We start from the raw sequence: 20932 nt of genomic DNA on the forward strand, positions 1-20932 counted from the left end.
GTCAGGGGTTGGGAGAATATGTCTCCACCATGTTCTGCCTGGTCATATATTTTGAGTTATTTTTGAACAAAAGCTAAAAATTGAAATGATTCTAAACAAAAATCTTTCGATCAGCGCATTATCTTGGCAGCTGTCACAATACAATCACCAACTTCTCATATGGACCAATACACAAGAGAGGGAAAAAATGGTCGAATCCAGAGCAAGTGACTCCTGATAAACTTCTGCAGTTTATGATCGTTTTATAATCTGTGTGGTGATACAAACATTGAAATCGAAAGTGTTGACTACTGGGTCTAAGTAAAATAGTGTAATCCACTATTACAGTCACAGGTAGCTTGTGCAAATGATTACTTTTAACATTAACAAGACTTTATGTGTGCGTGGGGGCGTGTAGAATTACTATGTCTAGCAATACACCATGCTCTTAAAATCAATTTTCTCTGACCACTCAATATTTTATCAAAGAAATCCGTTATACAAGTCATTTCTAAGTCTAATGGATTATTTTTTAAAAATATATATTTTCCCACCGCTGGTGAGGAATGAGAAAGAATTACAGGGGCAGAGAGGTACTGTGTGGAGGCTGTAAACTGGATCCTGCGCTCTCTCTCTCCGCTCCAGTCGCGTCGGTGAGCTCAGAGCAGAAACCCAGCCCCACACGCGTCGACGTCTCATGTGCCCCTGTGTGCGAGTCAGTCATATAGGAAGTGTCGCCGTACTGCTGAAGCAAGACTTCAATCGCTTTAAAAAGCCAATGCTTGTTTTTTCTTTTTTGTTTAACTCAATTGGTCTGAGTTTTTTCCCCCGCCTTAACGCCGATCATCTGCTGTTCGTGAACAAGATTGAGGGGTTTTGAATAAAATGAGGGACGCTGCGCTGGCCGGGAGGATCAGAGCTCTGTCTTTTTCTGTCCTCATTTCTACTTTGCTGAGGACTGTCAGCGCTATGGGTAAGTACCCTGCGTGAAGTCAAAATTGTGTCAGCGATGAAGCTGTCTGCCTGCTTGTGTTTTTTTACTTAAATGTTCAGGACACGTAAACCCGTCAGTCCTGTGTTGGGAGGGAGCCGATCCCAAAATGTATCCTTGCGTACTGTATTCGCATTCAGTGTCGTCATTGTTAATCACGGAGCGCTTACAACCTAGACAATACTTACAGGGAAAATAGGTATTTTAACTTTAAACGTACTGTTGCTATTCAGTGTCGATTCGCAATGCTGATTTTTGTTCTATGGTCTAAATGTGAATATCTACATTTCTTGGAAGCCAGAGAGGGAACCACCTCTGTTTACATGAGGTCAGTCCCAAAATAGGAGCACGTCTGTCTTAGAAACTAAGGGGAAAATGGTTGACCGGCACCATCGCATATTATAGCTTCATAGTTTGTACGAAGGCTGTGAGGTGTTTCACTTTCCGTCGTCAAGCGCCTCGTCGGACAACCCGTCGGGCCGGTCGAAGACCAGACAGGTGTTCAACCGAAGCGAAGCGCGGCGTCAGGAAAGACTCCGCTGTGGCCTCAGTCACGCTCGGGGGATTTCCAGCCGGGAAAACTGTTTCCTAAGATGGCCTAACCGTAAGGTCACTTAATGGAGGGGGTGTTGGCAATTTTTGTGGAAAGCGTAAATAGCTTTGTATTACTGCGAATGTGCACTGGGCGCAATGCCCGAATTCGTCCTGTACCTGCCTGACCTACCTGCGGCGTCTGCGAGCGCCCAGCGCGAGTGAAATAGCCTCTTGTGAATACTTCCAATATATTTTAACGAAATAGCGTTTAGGCAACGTGTTATGCTTTGTGGTATTAAACAGGTATCCCTTATCTGTTAAAAAAAAACGACATGCAATTCGGTTTAAGTGTTTCAACAAAAGGTTTAAATGACGTGGAAACCTTCATGGTAAAGGAATTGCAAATAACGTACTGTATATATTAAATTGGAATTTGCAGTTTGGAGGCTCTTCTAAAATGTTAACAAGGATAAATGTTGCTGAAACTTTTCCAAAATCATTGATAATGCCTGACAGTACTGTTTTACAGAATTGATTGCTGTTCTAACCATTCCCTGCACAGATTTCCTCCTGGGAGTTAACTCTATGCATTTGCGAAAGGTTATCGTGACCTTTGCATTAGCTCCTTAGAATGATAACATTCTGTTGTGTGGGAAAGAAATCTTTCCCAGGTCCCCTACAATCCAGTTCTTCAAGTTTTTTCGGCGATGGCGAATGTTGGCTTTTCAGCTGGGCAGTGTTTGAGTAACATGGCCTCCAGACTCGGTCCATTTGTCTTACAAGGGATTCTGCACAGAGCTTACAGCCTGACGTGGGGCTGTTGCCTTTACCATGTTGCTGTATTTGAAGGTTTAAAGATAAATGCGTTTTAACTGGCAGAGTTAGAATAAGAATGTAAAAAATGTTAGTACAGGGCTCCCGTGCAGCTCAGGCAGTAACCTTTTGATAATCACGCTGTCTTTGTTCTCGAATGGTGAGCAAATGGAAAATAAGGGAGCTTTGAAATATACATATGTTGACTTTACATCGTACTGTATGGTAAAACAATAACAGTGCCTCTGTGGAGCTTGTATAGTATCAGCCGATGAGCTGTGTCTAATGAGAGGGCCTTTCTGGAGGAGGTTGTCTGCACTTTCTCCTTTCCTCTCTGGGCCTATAGAGGTCATTCCCCTGAGCTGTGGCGATTCCAAATTGGATCGGTTTGTGATAAAAGATAAACAACGGACGATTCTAAATTCCTAGAAAAGAAACAATCTGGCAATGTGGATTCACAGCGAGGGGAAATCTGGATAAATATGCTTGGCTGAGATAAGAATTAAGTTTTTGACATTAAAGAATCTGCTCCAAAGGAAATCTCCCACAGGGCAGTTTGTTCTTGTACAATACTGGATTGTATTCATACCTTCTGTCACAAAGATAGCTGTTCCTCGGAGACTTACTCCTCCAGCTGTGCCCTTCCACATAGTTCAGTTGAAACCGTCATTAGACAACACACACAACATCTATTCCTACATTCCCTGCCATGTTTTCATAACTCTCCTGCCTTGCCACCTTATCAAGTTCAAGTTCAAGTTTATTGTCATTATACTCATACACAGGTGTATGGTATAATGAAATGCTATTTAGCTAGCTCTCAGATGATAAGTAGTATAAAAAAAACAACAATACAATTGTATAATACAGTTGTCAGCAGCCATATCATCCTGCAACTCACAACTGGCATCCCACTGAAGCTTAGCAGGTGTGAGCCTGGTCAGTACCTGGATGGGAGACTCCTGGGAAAAACTAAGGTTGCTGCTGGAAGAGGTGTTAGTGGGGCCAGCAGGGGGAGCTCACCCTGCGGTCTGTGTGGGTCCTAATGCCCCAGTATATTGACAAGGACACTATACTGTAAACAGGCGCCGTCCTTTGGATGAGACGTAAAACCGAGGTCCTGACTCTGTGCTCATGAAAAATCCCAGGGCGTCTCTCGAAAAGAGTAGAGGTGTAACCCTGGCGTCCTGCCCAAATTTCCCATTGGCCCTTACCAATCATGGCCTCCTAATAATCCCCATCTATGAATTGGCTTCATTACTCTGCTCTCCTCCCCACTGATAGCTGATGTGTGGGGAGAGTTCTGGCGCACTATGTCTGCCATCGCATCATCCAGGTGGGGCTGCACATTGGTGGTGGTGGAGGGGATCCCAATTACCTGTACAGCGCTTTGAGTGGAGTGTCCAGAAAAGAGCTATATAAGTGTAAGCAACTATTATTATTATTATAAAAGAAAGACAGAGACAACAGAGGCAGTATGCAAAACAACAAAAGGTATCAGGTAATGTGCAAAACAACATCAGATGTGCAATAACATACATTAACAGAATGAAATAAAGGATAGAAAATTATGGGGAGTGAACTTATTGACGTGAGGTAGTGGTAGATTTCAATGTGTGTTTGAGATTTTGGTAAGAAAGAAGGCACTGTGAGGTTCAGATCATAGGTGAGAGAGGCAGGGAGTTTAGTAGTTTGATATTGCGAGGGTAAAAACTGTCTCTGAGTCTGGAAGTCCGGGCCCGAATGCTCTGGTACCATTTTCCAGATGGTAGAGGGTCATACAGTCTGTAGCTGGGGTTTGTGGGGTCTTAGGGCTTTCCTCAAACTCCGTCTGTCATAAATATCCTGTAAGGATGGGAGGGCAACCCCAGTGATGGACTGGGCAATTTTCACCACCCGCTGTAGGGCTTTGCAGTCAGCAGTACTGCAGTTGCCATACCACACTGTGATGCAGCCTGTCAGTGTGCTTTCTGTAGTGCATCTGTAAAAGTTAGTGAGGATCTGGGGACATATTTTAGCCTTCTTCAACCGTCTTAGGAAGTACAGGCACTGTTGCACTTTCTTGATCAGACGGGTGGTGTTGAGAGACCATGTGAGGTCCTCGGTGATATGGACGCCAAGGAATTTGAAGTTACTGACCCTTTCCACTTCAGTCCCGTTGATGTGGATAGGGGCATGTCCAGTTTGCAGTTTCCTGAAATCAACGATCAGCTCCTTGGTTTTGCTGATGTTGAGGGTGAGGTTGTACAGTATATAGCCCCACTCTGTGAAGTACCAGCGTGCAGAGGTGTGTGTCAGTACACCAGATATCCTTCTTACTTCTGAGGAATTTAGCAATCATGATAACAGACACTGTGAGGTCAGATAATTCAAGGAAACTGAGGGGTTATTGCGTACTTAGAATGGCAAATTTGTTCCGAAACGTTTTGCCCAGATTCTTGTCTTGATAAGTAATTAAACTGGAAATGAATATTCTGTAAATGTATTGTTTCTTGCAAAAACAGAAAAAAAACCACAAGTTGAGTTATTAGCCATTGCCCTACATTCTCAACGTCATTTAGGGCGGTGTTGGCACACACAAGATTAAGTAAAGATTGTTCTTAGTTTTACATGGAATGGAGCTTATCTTTAAATTCTTCAGTAAATCTTACAGCAAACTTATTTGTTTTGCTCCACCTTCCTAGATAAGGTGTTATGCTTCATAAAACCTATGCTGTCATAGTGTACTTTGGTACTGCCTTTATTATCCAAGTTGTTTTCAAGGTATACAGTAGCATACGTTTCCCGAACCCTTTGATAAACGTTATTGTTCTCAAATGGTCAGTTAGGCTGCTTTAGAATATTACTTTCTTGTCTTAACTTGTATTTACATTGCATGGTAGATTCTAAATGCAGAAGCTGTTTGCCTATCAGATTATTAAGCCTTCTTCAGGCTTAGGCTGTGGAAGGATTAATGGTTTCCCTAACAAAACCTGTGAGAATAATTAGCCCGTCTAAATGTAGTCACTCTCCTATTCTCAGAGGGCTTCAAAGCCATCACATCAAGTTCAGGTTCAAATTTATTTGTCATTCCAGCCATATACAAGTATACACTGGAACGAAATTACATTCCTCCTGGTCCGCGGTGCAAATACAGACAGGACACTGACAGAGACATTGTAGACAGGATACACATAGTGCCTCGTGCAAATAGTGCAAATTACTAAGGCTAATGCATAATACAATGTACACAACACACTGGGTGGATTTAAACCCTGTTTCTGGAATTGGAGTGGGTGCAGCAGGCGGATCTGTGCCCGTGCTGCAGTGATCAGGCCCTCAGGGGTCTGCCCGTTAGTCAGCAGCACAGACCTGGGCTCCACAATGTGTCACGTCTGAAAGACAACCCTCATTTCCCGTGTCTCTTCATGGGGTTACAGTAGTGAGGTAAATGTCACGTGTTGTGGGCTGCTGACATTTCCCTTTCAGTGTATGACACGTCTGCTTGTGTGTTCGCTGTAGAAAAGAGGTCACAGTGGGCATGCGATTTCTCCAGCATTCCTCCCTCTGCTCAGGGCTTTTGACGGCTCCTTTTTTGATTTATTGGTAGTTTCAGTTTATATCGCATCATGAACCAGTCAGAACCAGTCAGTATTTGATTAAATACTGTGGTCGGAGGGAATATTATTTGCTTTATATTCAGGATGAGATGGGGGTCTTTACATGCAGGGAGTAGAAGAGATGGGGTCTGTAAATGTCTGTAATTACACAATAATAGCAGCTCATGTCTGTCCAGTAAGCGATTTCAGCTCCTCAGGCAGGAGAGAGGAACCAACCTCCTCAGCCCAAACAAATAGATTTACAGCGAATAACAAGGAGATCACTAGCGTACTTGTTCAAGCTATCCTTGCAGATTCATTTGCAATGGAAATCATCAGGCAGGCAAATATTTTAAATGTCTGCACGTGAAAAAAGAAAAATGCCATAGGAAGAGATAATGGATAATGCAGTAGATAAATTGTTGTGAAACTAATAAACTTTTAATTCAACATAGTACAGGAATATTTCCAAAAATAAAGTTATGCAAAGTTAAAACCAACTGGGCAAGCCCAGAAACTAATCCCCAGTTCTTTACCTAGTCACCAAACCTGGTAGACAAAACTCAGTTTTGGAGAAATGTAATTAAAAATTACAGAATGATTTATAACCATCTCATACTGTATGTTCTTATTCATTATATGATTTGTAACATGGATCTGATGTAAGGCTTGGTGACGTGTTTCTTTATTCATGGTACAGTACGTTACATTTCCAACATAGTGTTTTTATCCACTTTTTATTTCAATATGATATTTTTTAGTATATTTTTCAGTATAGGGGTGGAAATGTATTCAGGTCTTTAACATTTGTCAGGTAATATGTTTGAAAATAACCGCACCATAACAGGAAACTAAGCTTGGAAGATCCATAGTCAGATATCAACAGAGGGTTTCTGTGAATTTGCAGCACAAAGAACTGATACAGAGTGATTAACAAGGAAATAAATGCAATAGCTATGTACTGTCGGTTCAGTTCTTAGCAGTGAAGACTCAAGATCCTCTGATTTACGAAAAATCATCAAGCTTTTTTTTGACGATTCTCGGTTTTGGAGAAATTTAATTGAAAATTACAGGATGATTTGTAGCCATATTGTATACTGGTGTTGCAGATTAACAGCATACCTCATCTGCTTTTAGATGCCACCTCTGGGATGCCACAACATGATAATCAGGATAGAAAAGAGTGGCCTAAACATCTCTGAAGCCACAACAACACAGGAGGATGGAATGTAGGAGCCCAGGTAGAAACAGAACGATAGGGGGCAGTGTGGTGGCTCTTTGGGGGTGGTGTGGTGTCTCTGTATATCAGGATCTGCGCCTGTGGCTGGCAGAGTAATCCTACTCTGTTGGGCCCCTGAGCAAGGCCCTTAACCCCAGCTACTCCAGGGGCGCCATATAAAAGTGTCTCATGGCGAGCAAGTTGGGGTCTCTGAAAAGACAAATTCCTAATACAAGAAATTGTATATGGCCAATAAAGTGATCTTGAATGTAAACTTTGTAGCGTCCTACTGTTACTCAGAGCAGAGAGCTCGTCCCTAGTTTCTGACACACCAGGCCTACGGTATTTTGTACTTTAGTGATAAATGTAACCATTCCTCTGCCTACTGTTTGGATTAGAATATCTGGTTGAACTCCTTTTATGCCAGGAGTCCCACGTCTGACACGATGAAGGGGTCTGTGTGCACAGAGCCGGAGTAATGAGACCTTGCTGATCACGTCTCCTCAGTTCCGAATCATGGTTACACAAACACTAAAGTTACTTACTGTGTGTTTGTTCTGAAATAATGAACACACCCCCTGACCCTGGGGTCACGGTTCTCATTGAGAACAGCACAAAGCTGTTTTCACACATGAAATCCCTATACAGTACATACTGGGGACAACAGACGTCCTGTAGGCCTGATGTGTCAGGAAGCGGGGACAAGCTCCCTGCACTGAGTAACAGTTGGACACTACAAAGGTTACTTGCAAGAATCGGAACAATTCCCTGGGCTTCTACTTTCTACCCACATGTGTTAAGTGTTGTGACTCCAGAGATGTTTTTATATTGGCTGCAAAATCCCGATGTCCTTGCAGAGGTTTTGCCTCACCTTGTACCTCACCTCTTGTATTAGTCTGGCAAACGGCAGTTGTGTTTGAGGTTTTTTATTTATGTTTCCAAGTAAAGTCCACCAGATTGTAAGATGGTTTGGGGGACAAGGAAAATACAGTTTTAGGATTGTTGAGGAATGTCTTCCACCAGGATCCAGAGTTGAAGTACATCCACCTTCTTTAATTTTCCTCTTGTATGTAGTGCAAGGTGTAACTGAGGGTACAGTATGTACAGAGCCCTGTGCTACCAAGCTGCCTTTCACAGCCTTGGCACAGAGATGTCCTGCTGCTTAAGATATACAGTGACATCCGTGCCTGGTGTCACAACAGAAGGCTGGCATGACTTTCCAGGTGTTAAAGTGTTTTAGGAAAACAAGACTACTTTAGTGCTTATTGTAGGATTAAAAAAAATTGAGCGGCCATTCAAATTATGTATTTTTAAACAACCCAGTAACTGGGATCTAGTTTTGTGGAGAGACAGATGAGACTACATTTGAACATCATAATAATGCTGATCATACATTCATATCTGTAAATGTTCCTTCTTGTTATCTTTTCTAACTATTTGAACCGCTGAGCAACTATTAACAGCATTTAAACGTGCAAAAATCTGTTTGAAATAAATGACTAAGATGACCTTTGCTGTAAATATCCAGTGACAGATTCCAGCTTGTGTTACTTTACAGGGCTGAGAATGTGATAAAGTTCTTCTCTGTTAAAACAGGAGTTTGAATTGACTGTACAGATCAGATTTCAAGCCTACGAGCCTCCAGTACAGTGAAGTAGAACCATTTAATTTAGGTTACATATTATAAAAGCAAAGAAGCAAGTGTAGGCGGGGAAAGTTTTTGGTGTAACACTTGGTGAAGTGGTTTTTGTCTAATCATAGTACAGTACTTTCCATTTCTAGCATGGCATTTTTATGATGTTTTTTCTTCAGTGTTATATTTTCTAGTATCTGGGGTGGAAATGTATTCAGGGCTTTAACATTTGTCAAGTAATGAGTTTAAAAACATCAGCACCTTAACAGGAAACTAAGCTTGGAAGATCCATAGTCAGATATCAAGAGAGGATTTCTGAATTTGCACACAAAGAACTGATACACAGTGAAGGACAGTGTAACGAGGATAAAATTGCAGTAGCTAAGTACTGTTGGTTCAGTTCTTAGCAATGAAGATCCTCTGATTTACAAGAAAATAATTAATATTCTTGTTAATGAGGTTGAAAATCCTAATTGCCTTTTTTCTAAGAATGCTGTAGTATAATGTGAAGATTTGTTTTCGCATCAGAAGTTCACTTTGCACATAAATGACTGTTTTAAATCTAAACATTTTGCATGAGTCTGATTGAATATTTGCATAAGGAGTCTGCTACAGTAGCATGGCAAGGCTTTTGGGTTTTCTTGAAGGTTTTAAAAACTGGTGACTGCTTTGGTCTCCACGTTTGACATCAGTCCCTAAATGCAGACGTTGGGAACTCATGACACCCAAGAATTTAATGATGAAGAAAGTGCTTTCTGTAGGTTTACAGATTCAAATGGCATCTTATTTGAATCAGCAGGGGCAGTCAGTATTCAAATTGGTGTTGGACTTTGCTGTGCAGGGCCCATAGGAGTTGGTGACATGGTTGTTCCAAAAGTCACCAAGTCAGTTTGGGATTCAGCTGAGAGAACAGGTGCTGGGAAAATATAGAGGTAAAAGTTCTTCAGGACTGGAGCTAGAAGCTGCTGGTGTTCAAGTTTTTTTATTTTTATTTTACTACTGGATTACAGTTTCTAGTTACTCCTGTGTTTGTGTGGTGGGTTTTGTTTTGTTCCTGTCATTGAACAGATGCCGAATCACATTGAAGTCAAACACAAAAATAACCTTGTATTACATATTCATATGATGATGATAATTACACTCAAACTTGTAGAGGGTGGGTTTCAGACTCGTTGTTTTTGTGGCAGGAAATGGAGCATGGCCAGGTTCTGAGTGACAAAAACAGGGATCTTTTTCCTTTGCCCATTCCTTAAATCTTTCCGAAATGGATTGAGCATAATGCAGCCAAACATTAGAGGGAAACCTGTTTCAGTCCTTTCAGCCGCACCGTGACCCAAAGCAGGAGGCCAGAGCTACGCTGAAGTGGCCTAAGAACAAGAAAGTGAATGCCCTTGAATGGCTCGGAGTTCTAACTTGAAACCTGCTGAGAATCTGTGAGAAACACTTGGAGGCTTCTGTGCAGAAACGATCCCCAAGCAACCCGAGAGAGCTTCAGCAAATCTGTGAAGAAGAAGGAGCTACGAACTGCACAAAGCTGGTGTGCTAAGTTGGTAGAGACCTGCCCAAAAAGATGAGCGACTGTCCTTGCTGCCAGAGGGGCTTCTGCCCAATGCCGAGTTCCTGCTTCTGAGCACTTATGCAACCAACTTGTTTCTGTTTTTTTCCTCTTTCATTTTTTGCTGACATTTACTTCTGACTTCATCTTTTCCATAGATGTCTTCAGTTTGAGGTTTGGAATGAAATGTTCAGTTTGACAAAGCGTGTGCTTTAATTGGTAGTTTTATAAAAAGGGACATCATGTGGAAAGACTGAATTCTTTCGCAAGGCTCTGTATGTACTGCACAGTCGACCAAAGTGAAAAGCATTAAGACGTTCCATTCTTCTGCATGCGAGGCCTGCCTGGGTCCTCTCCGATTCGTGTCTCATTTTCAGAGAGGCTTTTATAACAACGAAGGGCCTATCCAAGTGCTTTGCCATGACTAAAATGCTAAAGTGGGCCTGCAGTAAAAGTGTTTAGAAGGATATGCAGTAGAATTAAAGTAGACAAGCTGTTGATGTAGGAAGTTCAGAGTGTTTTGTTGTTCATGGGTTGAATGGAGGTATTTGAATTTGCAGTTACACAGAATATGAAAAAGCTTGATGCAGCATAGTGCTTTAAATAGAGAAATGTGTGTTGACCTGAAAGACGTTTATGTGATGGGGAAATATCACAGTGGTTTTGTGAATGGTTGTGGGGCAAAGTCAAAGAGAACCAGTGCACCTTCAGTACAGAACGAGCACGTCTGAGATGGGCATCTCTCCCTTAGGCATGGAGACTGCAGGTCCATGGGCGATCAACAGCTCGGAGAGGAAAACGCCGCTAGTGTTGTAGGAGCACTGCCTTGATTTCGAAACCCGAGGGACAGGCAATGCAAATCAGGCTGTTGAGGGCGCAGTGTATTGTGTTTTTGTTAGTGGGCACCTGGAAGACGTCTGGGTAACAACATTCAGTGCCCTCTGCAGTAATGAGCGAGGCTTGGACGCAGTCTAGTGCTGTGGATTTCCATAGGGGAGGAGCAACACAAGCAGCAAAGAAGCAACTAGGAGAAATCCTGTCCTGAGATATTTCCCTTTATCTTAAAGACCTGATAAACCTTTAACTGGCTCTATCCACTGCAATCTTTATTACCGTCATGAGGAAGTTCAACGTTCAAGAAAAAATAAAGAACTCGTTCATTTGTTATCAAGTTGTGCTAGATTTATGTGTATACTGTAGCCTGCCTGAGTTGCAAATGAATCATCTTTCCTCTTAAGTGAACGTGGTGTTGGGACACATTCTCACGGCTGCCTCTGGGCATTGAGGTGGCACGTTTGAGAAGCTGAAGGAGGAAGTTCAGAATGTTCCATGACAGTAAAACACAGAACTGAGGACAAGCCCAGGTGCGAGAAAGAGCGCTCCTACTCTTTAATTCATCCCATCATCGGGAGCTTCGCCCACCTGGAGCAGTGCCAGGCTTTGAAGACATAAAACCCTTCTTGCAGGCCTCACGCAGTATGGTAGGCACTCACAGAAAGGGAAACCCAGAGACGGCTTCTGGAGCTGGCCTTTCCAGAGCACAACCAAGGAAATAACAGTCATAAGTCATAAGACAGGAATCACTTCTGCTTTTTTTGTTGTCTAAATGCTTTTTCACAGCTCCTGCCGATACCAAAAGCCTGTTCTGAGATCTTAAAAGTATGAAGTCTGTCAGTGGAGGTTTGAAGCTGTGTTCAGACAACAGGAATTTGCAGGCCCCACAGTGGTGTTGTTAGTATAGTATATATATATTTTTATATAGTCCTATCTAATTGTGCTTTCCTGTAGATAGTGTGATTTTGTGATGAACACAGCAGTATTTAAAGGTGCAATAAATATTTATTAATTCTGCATGGTCTGGAAACCATGATACAGAAGTGCTGATATACCTTTTTTTCCAGGAATCGTTTCATTGATATTATATATTGCAAAACTGTTTTATTAGCTCACAGTAAAGCCTTGGATGATGTTTCAAATTGTATACCTTTTTGTTCTAGACCAACCCCACGTATCGCATTATCAGTGGCATTTCACCACAATCCCACTGAGACCTTTACTCCTTCCCCTTGTGTGCCAGGAAATACCTTTTAACCAAAGCAGAGGGGACTTTCTTATTTTGACTTTGATGTTTAAACATGCTCCTTCAGTAGTCCACTGGGTACGCCGAGACCTTTGTTGTCCGGTTTTTAATTACATCGAAACAAAGGCGTCTTTCCTGTACCTATATCCTGAGATGGTCAGTGAGTTCATCTGCTGGTGAGAGTGCTGAATAATTTGCTGCAGCTCTATACATCCCTGGATGAGACAACAAAGACCCACAGCCAGCAGCCATATCACTCTGCAACTCACAACCCACTGAAGCTCAGCAGGTGTGAGCCTGGTCAGTTCCTGGATGGGAGACCTCCTGGGAAAAACTAAGGTTGCTGCTGGAAGAGGTGTTAGTGGGGCCAGCAGGGGGCGCTCACCCTGTGGTCCATGTGGGTCCTAATGCCCTAGTATAGTGACGGGGACACTATACTATAAAAAGGCGCCGTCCTTCAGTTGAGATGTAAAACCGAGGTCCTGACTCTCTGTGGTCATTAAAAATCCCAGGGCGTTTCTCGAAAAGAGTAGGGGTATAACCTTGGCGCCCTGGCCAAATTTCCCATTGGCCCTTATCAGTCATGGTCTCCTAATAATCCCCATCTATGAATTGGCTTCATTACTCTGCTCTCCTCCCCACTGAGTGCTGCCGTCACATCATCCAGGTGGGGCTGCATACTGGTGGTTTGAGTGGAGTGTCCAGTTATTATTGTTACTGTATTCCAGTGGGTCCTGTCTTTTTCGGGCTTACTTAACAAAATACCATACACTAGAGGCCGCTAACATGAAGACCACCTGGTAAATGTCTTTCATGAAATGAAATCATATGAAAATGGAAATGTTCGGGGGCGTCTTGCAGTTTTATTTTGCTCTGAAACCTCCTGTCTTCATGGGGCTGGGATTCAACCAGAAGGCTTGAGGTAAATTCTGAATGAACTAAAAAGCTCTGATCAGGAAAGTTGCTTTTTAAACAATGAACCGAGAGAAAACTGAACGGCGACTTACTTTCTCTTCACCCATTTGTAATTTCTTACACGTTATGAAATGCTGCTAAACAAACTGGTTTCTTCCTGTCCTGAGTTTTCAGCCATTTCTGAATTGGAGCTCTGAAAATACAAGAAATATTTCAACCAGTACAGCATGACAGATATGGTCAGGGCCTGCAGAAATAAAAAGTGGCAGTGAGTTTGAATATTTTGCAGGTGATTCATGGAAAATTATTTTTGGTTAAATTTCACAAATGCAGTAAAAATTCTTCATTCATTTGTTCAGTATTTTTACAGTCTCTTGTTAATCAGGCTGTTGTTTTGTCACCTTATACACTTACAGCATAGGAATGGTATTTACAATACAAAACAATTTATTGTTTTGTAAAAATGGGAATTTTACAATCTGTTCTTCTGTTGCACACTTTATGCCATGAATGCTGTTCACAAGCAGAAATCCAGTTAAACAGCATTACACAAAAGTAGATTCAAAATGAAACACCTTCAGATTCTAAACAATCTGGCATTGCAGCATTTCTGATGTTGTTTAGGAGCAAGTTCTGGAAACCAGACACACAGAAACTACAATCTCACTTTCCAGCCCACTGAAACTGATGACTGGGAATAAGAGGTAAATCACACTAGCAGATTCCCAACTCTGTGAGTAATTTGGTGCAGGAGAACTGAGCTGCTCCTCAAGATTGGAAGGTCTTAATTCATGAAAACGTACAAGTTCTACTATGGCCAATTCAAAACTTCCCAGGCATCTAGTGTAGAGACCCCAGCACGGGGGTAAAGTGATCAGACTGGCAAGTGCTACTCAGTAACATGGGCAGCGGCTTTCTGAACCCATGTTCAGGCTATTTCAGTTTGTCAGGATAACCAGCAGATCAGGAGAGACAGGAAGGGAGGTTTGTCCTGTTTGTGCTTAGCCGTGTTCCTGTGGTGGTTCCTCTGGTGACTGAAATCAGTTCTAGTTCATGATGCAAATGTAAATCAAAAGAAAGCTTAGCAGAAAGTTGGGTTCTTAACTCATTGGGGAAAATAGTCCTGCATCCCACTTATCTGTACCTCCGATTTTCCATCTTCAAGTTCCCCATGAGAGGTTGTTAGAGCCATTCCTCTGTGATGGGAGAGACCTCGATTGACCTGGCTGAGGTGGGGGCCCTGGGCAGACACAGCAGTCTGAACTATGGAGTCATCACCAGGGAGCCTCCATCTTGGAGTGCTGCCCCAGTCTTCTGGGCTAAGGCCACGCTTCCACTGAGCACATCCTCTGCCCAAGCCTCACCAGCGCTTCCACAGCCAGACCTTCCAGTTCCTGGACAGCACTTCCCAGCAGCTCCTGGACACGGAGATGTGCTGCACGGAGGTGTGCCTGCCCTCTGAGAGACACAGTGCCGAGGGCTGCTCCGACAGCCAGAAGATTCTAGTGACTGAGAACCCAAATAACAATAATAAAAAACGTTATTCTATATAGCGCCTTTAAAGGGGGCTCATCAAAGCGCTTTACAGAATGACAACAGCAGCAACAACAATTAAAAATAAACAATAAAAAATGAACACGAGAGTATGCAGAGGAGACACTAGATGGAGGTACTTTTATTACAGTAGGAGCAGAGGGGTAAAGAACAGAACCAGTTCAGTAAAGACTCTTCTAAAGAAGAAGGTTTTGAGTCTGGATTTGAAGAAGTTCAGAGAAGGTGACTCTCTGAGATCCTTGGGGAGAGAGTTCCAGAGCTTGGGGGCATAAGAGGAGAAGGCCCTGTCATCAGTGTAGACGGGCTTGGGGGACAGTTGGGAGACCAGAATTAGAGGAGTGAAGGTTGCGAGGTGGGGAGTAGGGCGATAATAGCTCAGACAGGAACTGAGGTGCCAAGCCATGCAGAGCCTTGTAGGTGAGCATGAGGATTTTGAAGTCGACACAGAATGTGTCGGGAAGCTACTGCAAGGATAATTTGCCACTTTGAGGGAGGGGATTGTCGCAGGCCAGAGTCCCTGAGAGACATTTTAATGGAATGTAGTTTAACTATAGATTTTTTTAGATGCTCATGTTTGTTAATGTGTCTGCGTGAAAGATGATTGTGTGTTGTTTTTATACAGCACAATAAAAAGCCAAAAACAACAACATGGGGACCGTAATTAATGCTGCAGGTACTACATTGATCATGTTTGGGGAATTTGCATTTACAGCCCATCAATAATAGTTTTTGTCTTGTCTGGGTCTCACTTCCACCAGCTGGTGCCCATCCATTCCATTCCAATTGAACACTCGGAGAATAGACTCGGTCATGTCAGATTGGGCTGGACAAGACATGAAGAGTGCAGTGTCAGCAACACAGAAGTGGAGGTGGAGTTTGTATTTCCTCATGTCGTGGGTGCTAGTGTTTACACTTAACGGCAAGGGACCCAAGACTGAGCAACTCTCAATACAGATCAACATTGTCTACTGAGGAACAGCAATAAAATATTAAGAGCATTGTGGCCACTGTACATTCCTCTAACATTCCTCTGACAGATGTAAGAAGATGGTCAGAAAGTTATATGGCAACAATATTCAATTATCTTAGCGGAAAGGGAGGACTGGGGATTTGCTAATGGTTTCCTCAGGCCTGGCAAGAGAGAGGTCAGTGGTTTCTGCAGGAGGGGTTCTTACCCTCAGTGTCAAAGGGACAGTGCCATTTAACCAGCAGGTATTTGATAGTCCCGTTTGGGCCACCAAACTCAACAACAACTCTCAAGTCCCCCGAGACTTTGACATGCCCCATTGTGATTTTGAAAGTGAATTGTCTAGTTTCATTCTTTGCTCTGCTACAGCTTTTTTTTTTAAAGTGCCACCAACAGCAAAAAATCTCTGTTTTTAGTCCAGTTCCTGTTTGTACTTTGCATGTCTTCTTCTGCTCATGGTTTTCATTCTGAGGCTACCCAAGAGGTCTGGCACACTGCCCGCCCTTGTGTTCAGTACCTGCTGACTGGTATCATTCCTCTTGGGTGGCTGAAAGCAGTGCAGCATCCCACTGTCCGCACCGTGGCTGTCTCTCCTGCTGGAGTTTGAATTCTTCTGCCATATCTCTCTGAATTGGCCTGGATTCCTGGCTTCTGAAGATAAGTCCTGTCCATGGTCAAGCATCAGAGAACAAATGAAAAGCTGAATATCATTCAGGGGCATTGGCTTATCTTTGCCGCTGCCCCTTATAAATAGTCAAAACTATTCAGCAACTGCAGGCTGGTGCCACCCTGATCAGTGCAGTGTAGCCATGTTGTATCTCTGTGCAATTGGCCTCCCTACAAACACAACAAATAAGTCCAAAAGTCTAGGCTGTACTTCCCACTGGACAGCCTCAGTAGTTACAAGATGAGTATTTATATAGTTACTAGTTACTACTGAGTAGTTGGCACAAATGGAGCAGTATTTTGGCTGTGCACAAAGTGCCGTAGCAAAACACTGACACTGAAAGATAGAAGATTGCTTTGTTTTTGCTGATGTTGCTGCTTCCTGTTTCCCAATCCATCCAGGCGATCATCTCCATTTGACATGATAGCTGTCAGCGATCTATTTTCTCTGCATGTGTGAATAAATAATAAAATCAGATTCTCTTAATTTAACCACCGTGTGAGAGATACATGTTCTGATCCTTTTTACAAGGGAAGTTGGTAATTAATTTCTTTCAGTTTGAATTGCTAACCACTTGCATTTCTTGCATTTATCACGGTTATACTTAAAAAGGTTAAAATGAGTAAATTAGTGCAACTCCTTAGAATAAAAGACTGGTGGTTTATTGTGGTATTTTGTGCACTACTAATACATAAATGTAGAAATACCCAGCTATTGGGATATACTGTATGTCCATCCTGGTATACAGTATATCAGGTGCACTACTCTGGTGCATAATATATCTAAATATAGGTATCGACACATATACAGTGTTTGGAGGTTGAAATAATCTCCTCTGGACTATAACAGATGTCAGATGTGAAGAGAGTCTAGTCCTTTCTTGAGTCTTTTGTTATTGCTGTCGGCTGTGATCAGCTGGCAGTATGTGCAGCAAAGCTGAAGAAAACCCCCTTTTGTCCTTTTTCAACTAAAATGTGCCTCTTGTGCTTTTCGAAAGCTGCTCTGTCATCTGTGCCCAGTCTCCTGAAATACAGCTACCACAGATTTCCAGCTTCTGAGCGCCACAGTCCACCAGGTGTTACAGATCTCTTTAAATCGGCCGTTATGTGAGGTAACAGAAAAGCAAAACAAAATATGGGACTGGCTACTTAAACCAGGGCTCGGATATAGTGAAATCCCGGAAGGACAGGAGTGTGGTAAACACAGTCTCTTCAGCATATCTCTGTAAATGTGACTGATTTTGCCTTGACGTGGGTCCGAGGTTTCTGTGTGTAAGCTCTGATTGGGGATGAAGTGACTTTCATGTGTGAAACGGGTGTTAGAGAAATCATGCCACGCATTCCTTACTGGAAATCTGTCAGACTTGGCTCTGCTCCCCATTATGACTCTTTACCAGAATGACTGTAACAGTGCAAGTCCTGGCAGTGTCCTGACCTGCCCCCGGCTGCGTGCTGCTGGGGCAGTGCAGCATGGCAGGCAGATTCAGGGTCATTATTAAACTGGCAGTTTCCTGAGAAAGAGGCCTGGATTGCCTTCTCAAATTATGGCAGCGTGAGTGTTCAAAACTACTTGTTTACTTACACTGTTATGCTGGACGATCATTTGATGTGAGGAAGTAAATGTGGAAGTCTTCCGGCCTGCCTCTTTTGTATCCTGTGACTGCAATTCCCTTTAAGTATACAAACCAAACAAGTCGTCGCATGTTTACAAAGCTGTAGCACAACTGTTTTGTTTATTGCGGAGGGGAAATTGCTCAGTGTGCTCATTTCTGTGTGGGGAAGTGGGGTGGGCTTGTGTGAATCAGAGATTTTCGAAGCCCTGGTGTCGGTTCTTGTCACAGGCACATCACAGGTTCCTCATTTGTATAAAGAGCCCTCTTTCCATATCGTCTTTTCGCCACTGCTACACAAGAGATTCCTTACCCTATCGTTCATCGGCTATTGATAAGTTAAATGAGCTTTGAGGTCTCCCATCGTTTGTTTATGAACTCACTGCATGTTCTGATGGGAGTTATTTAATAATAATAATAATAATAATAGCTTACACTTATATAGCGCTTTTCTGGACACTCCACTCAAAGCGCTTTACAGGTAATGGGGATCCCCTCCACCACCACCAATGTGCAGCCCCACCTGGATGATGCGACGGCAGCCATAGTGCGCCAGTACTCTCACCACACATCAGCTATCAGTGGGGAGGAGAACAGAGTAATGAAGCCAATTCACAGAGGGGGATTGTTAGGAGGCCATGATTGATAACAGCCGATGGGGAAATTTGGCCAGGATGCCGGGGTTACACCCCTACTCTTTTCGAGAAACACCCTGGGATTTTTAATGACCACAGAGAGTCAGGACCTCGGTTTTACGTCTCATCCGAAGGATATTTCTGGCAAGCGTGACACGTACTGTAGTTTCTACCATGCAGGCATGTCCAACATTTCCAGTTTTTCTTAATTGACTCAAAATGATGTAAACAGAGTTAAAAGGTTTCTAGCGAGCTACCAGATTTCTAGTTCAGTACTCACACAGGCCTCTCGGTTCTGAGAATACTCCTTGGTACCTCTGGTATGCAACACTAACGCCCTTGTTTTCCTTATTTCTCGCCCTTGTACTTCTGCTGACCACTCTGTGGCTTAGCAACACTGGTGATAATGATTCCCCACAACCTGCGTATGATATTATATATAAGCTAGAAAGACTCACTGTAATGTGAGCTTCACTTGCTATCCTGCTAAGTGCTTGCTCCTTGTGTACACAATAAAGACTGCTTTCTCTGACCGAACCCAAGTTCAGTTTCTGATTCAACATTGCTAACAACATTGAAAAGCTATTTAGTGAGCAGTGCCCCCACACTTGTCGGTGGGATTTTGTCTTATCTTCTGTACACCCACCACTGAGAGTCTCCTCAGAATATTTTTGCCCTCCCTGGACATTAGTGCAGAATTAACAAGGGATTCCTGCTGGTGGTGGGAGAGTGGGGGTGAAATATTTTTACCTCTGAGCAAATAGCTTTAAAATTTGCAGGTAAATTGCAGGAGACAGAGTATGCATGGCAATATTTTTATTTCTCATTTAAAAAAATAGAACTAAGTGCATTTAAAACTGAGATCAGGAGCCACTTTTCACAAAGTGTTGTGGGGGTATGGAACAAGCAACCCAGCAGTATTGTTGAAGCCAATACTCTGATTTCTTTCAAGGCACAACTGGATGAGATTATTGGAGCCATTTGCTACTAACTGACAAATGAGCCAGAGGGCCAAAGGGCTTCCTGTCGTTTGTGTAGTTTTGGAAAATTGGATGGAGTTTTATCTGGACAGGTTTGCTCTTGTTATGTTCTGTTTTTTTTAATTCCCCTGCCATGCGGGAATTTTGGAGGTGGGATGTGTCCCTAATTTGGGTCTCTCTCTGGGTTGGTTGAGGAGAGCGGTCCGGTTTTTAATGCCGGTACGGGACGTCCGGAGAGTGGTGTGGAGCAGAGGTGTCAGTAGAAGAAACGGCGAAAACGGGAGACGTGTCGGATTTGTTTTCTTGGCCGTGGTGTCAGGTTGGGATTGTTGTGGCTTCCGTGTTTTTTGTAGTTTCCCGTTATAGCTTAGTTTTAGTGTAGAGGAGACAGATAGCTTGCGGAAGACTTTTCTTTGGCTTTGCCACCCCTTTTCTCGGGAGACAGGTTTAGCAGGTAATTGGGTTGTCGAATAGTGTCGTTGTTTTTTATTTCACTAACCCCTGTGTTATTTTTTGCTTCCCAGCGTTTTCCATCATCCTACACGTAGTTGTGTGTGTATTTCCATCCGTTAAACCCTGACTCATATGTTAGACCCCATTCGCCTCTAGACTGAGCCATATTGGGGACGTAACAGCTCTGTAACAAGCTTTGAAATTACTTTCCTCTACGTGGTTACTGACTCGTGGGAACTGTGCCTGAATTTAGTGGCTGGGCATTCTGTTGCCAAGACATGCTTGCCTGGCAGTGGGGGAGCAAACCATTGAAGCAAATCATTTCCTGTATTTCTAGACAACTTGAGCTGGGGGACTGTCTCTGTGTCCAGATTTCCTTTAACCCAGGAATAACAGAGTTAGGGAATTGAAGATGTATATGGCGAATTGGTACAGATTTAACAAGTGGAAATAAGGCATTGTGCCATTAATTAAGTTATAGGTGGGTCAGCAAAATATTTAATACATTGTTGAATTTCTCCTGTGAAAGTATTTTGGTACCTTTCAATGGAACTGGATCATGTGCGTTTAAATGCCTCACTATGGAATCTGAAAATTGTAGCTTTGACCTTCAGCTCAGACTTGAGTCTAGGGGACTCTCTGACCTCATTTTGAAAGCTGATAACGTGTACTCTTTACCACAGTACACGTCAGTCTGTAGATAAATGATTGTATTTGTTGGAAACCGAGCAAATCTTCCTCATTTTTGTAGAAAACACATAAAATCCTGA

General features: G+C 42.9%; 1 protein-coding gene across 1 annotated transcript in view; it reads left to right on the forward strand.

Moving 5' to 3' along the window:
* The first annotated feature begins 646 nt into the window (after positions 1–646).
* Positions 647–20932, forward strand: part of gdf10b (growth differentiation factor 10b) — a 34469-nt gene continuing 14183 nt past the window's right edge. Inside the window, 1 exon segment of the mRNA NM_001360880.1 lies at positions 647–952. Coding sequence (NP_001347809.1) covers positions 865–952 — 88 coding nt within the window. The 5' untranslated portion in view covers positions 647–864.

The sequence above is a fragment of the Lepisosteus oculatus genome, chromosome 17 (genome assembly GCF_040954835.1).
Source record: "Lepisosteus oculatus isolate fLepOcu1 chromosome 17, fLepOcu1.hap2, whole genome shotgun sequence".
Taxonomy (NCBI): Eukaryota; Metazoa; Chordata; class Actinopteri; order Semionotiformes; family Lepisosteidae; genus Lepisosteus; species Lepisosteus oculatus.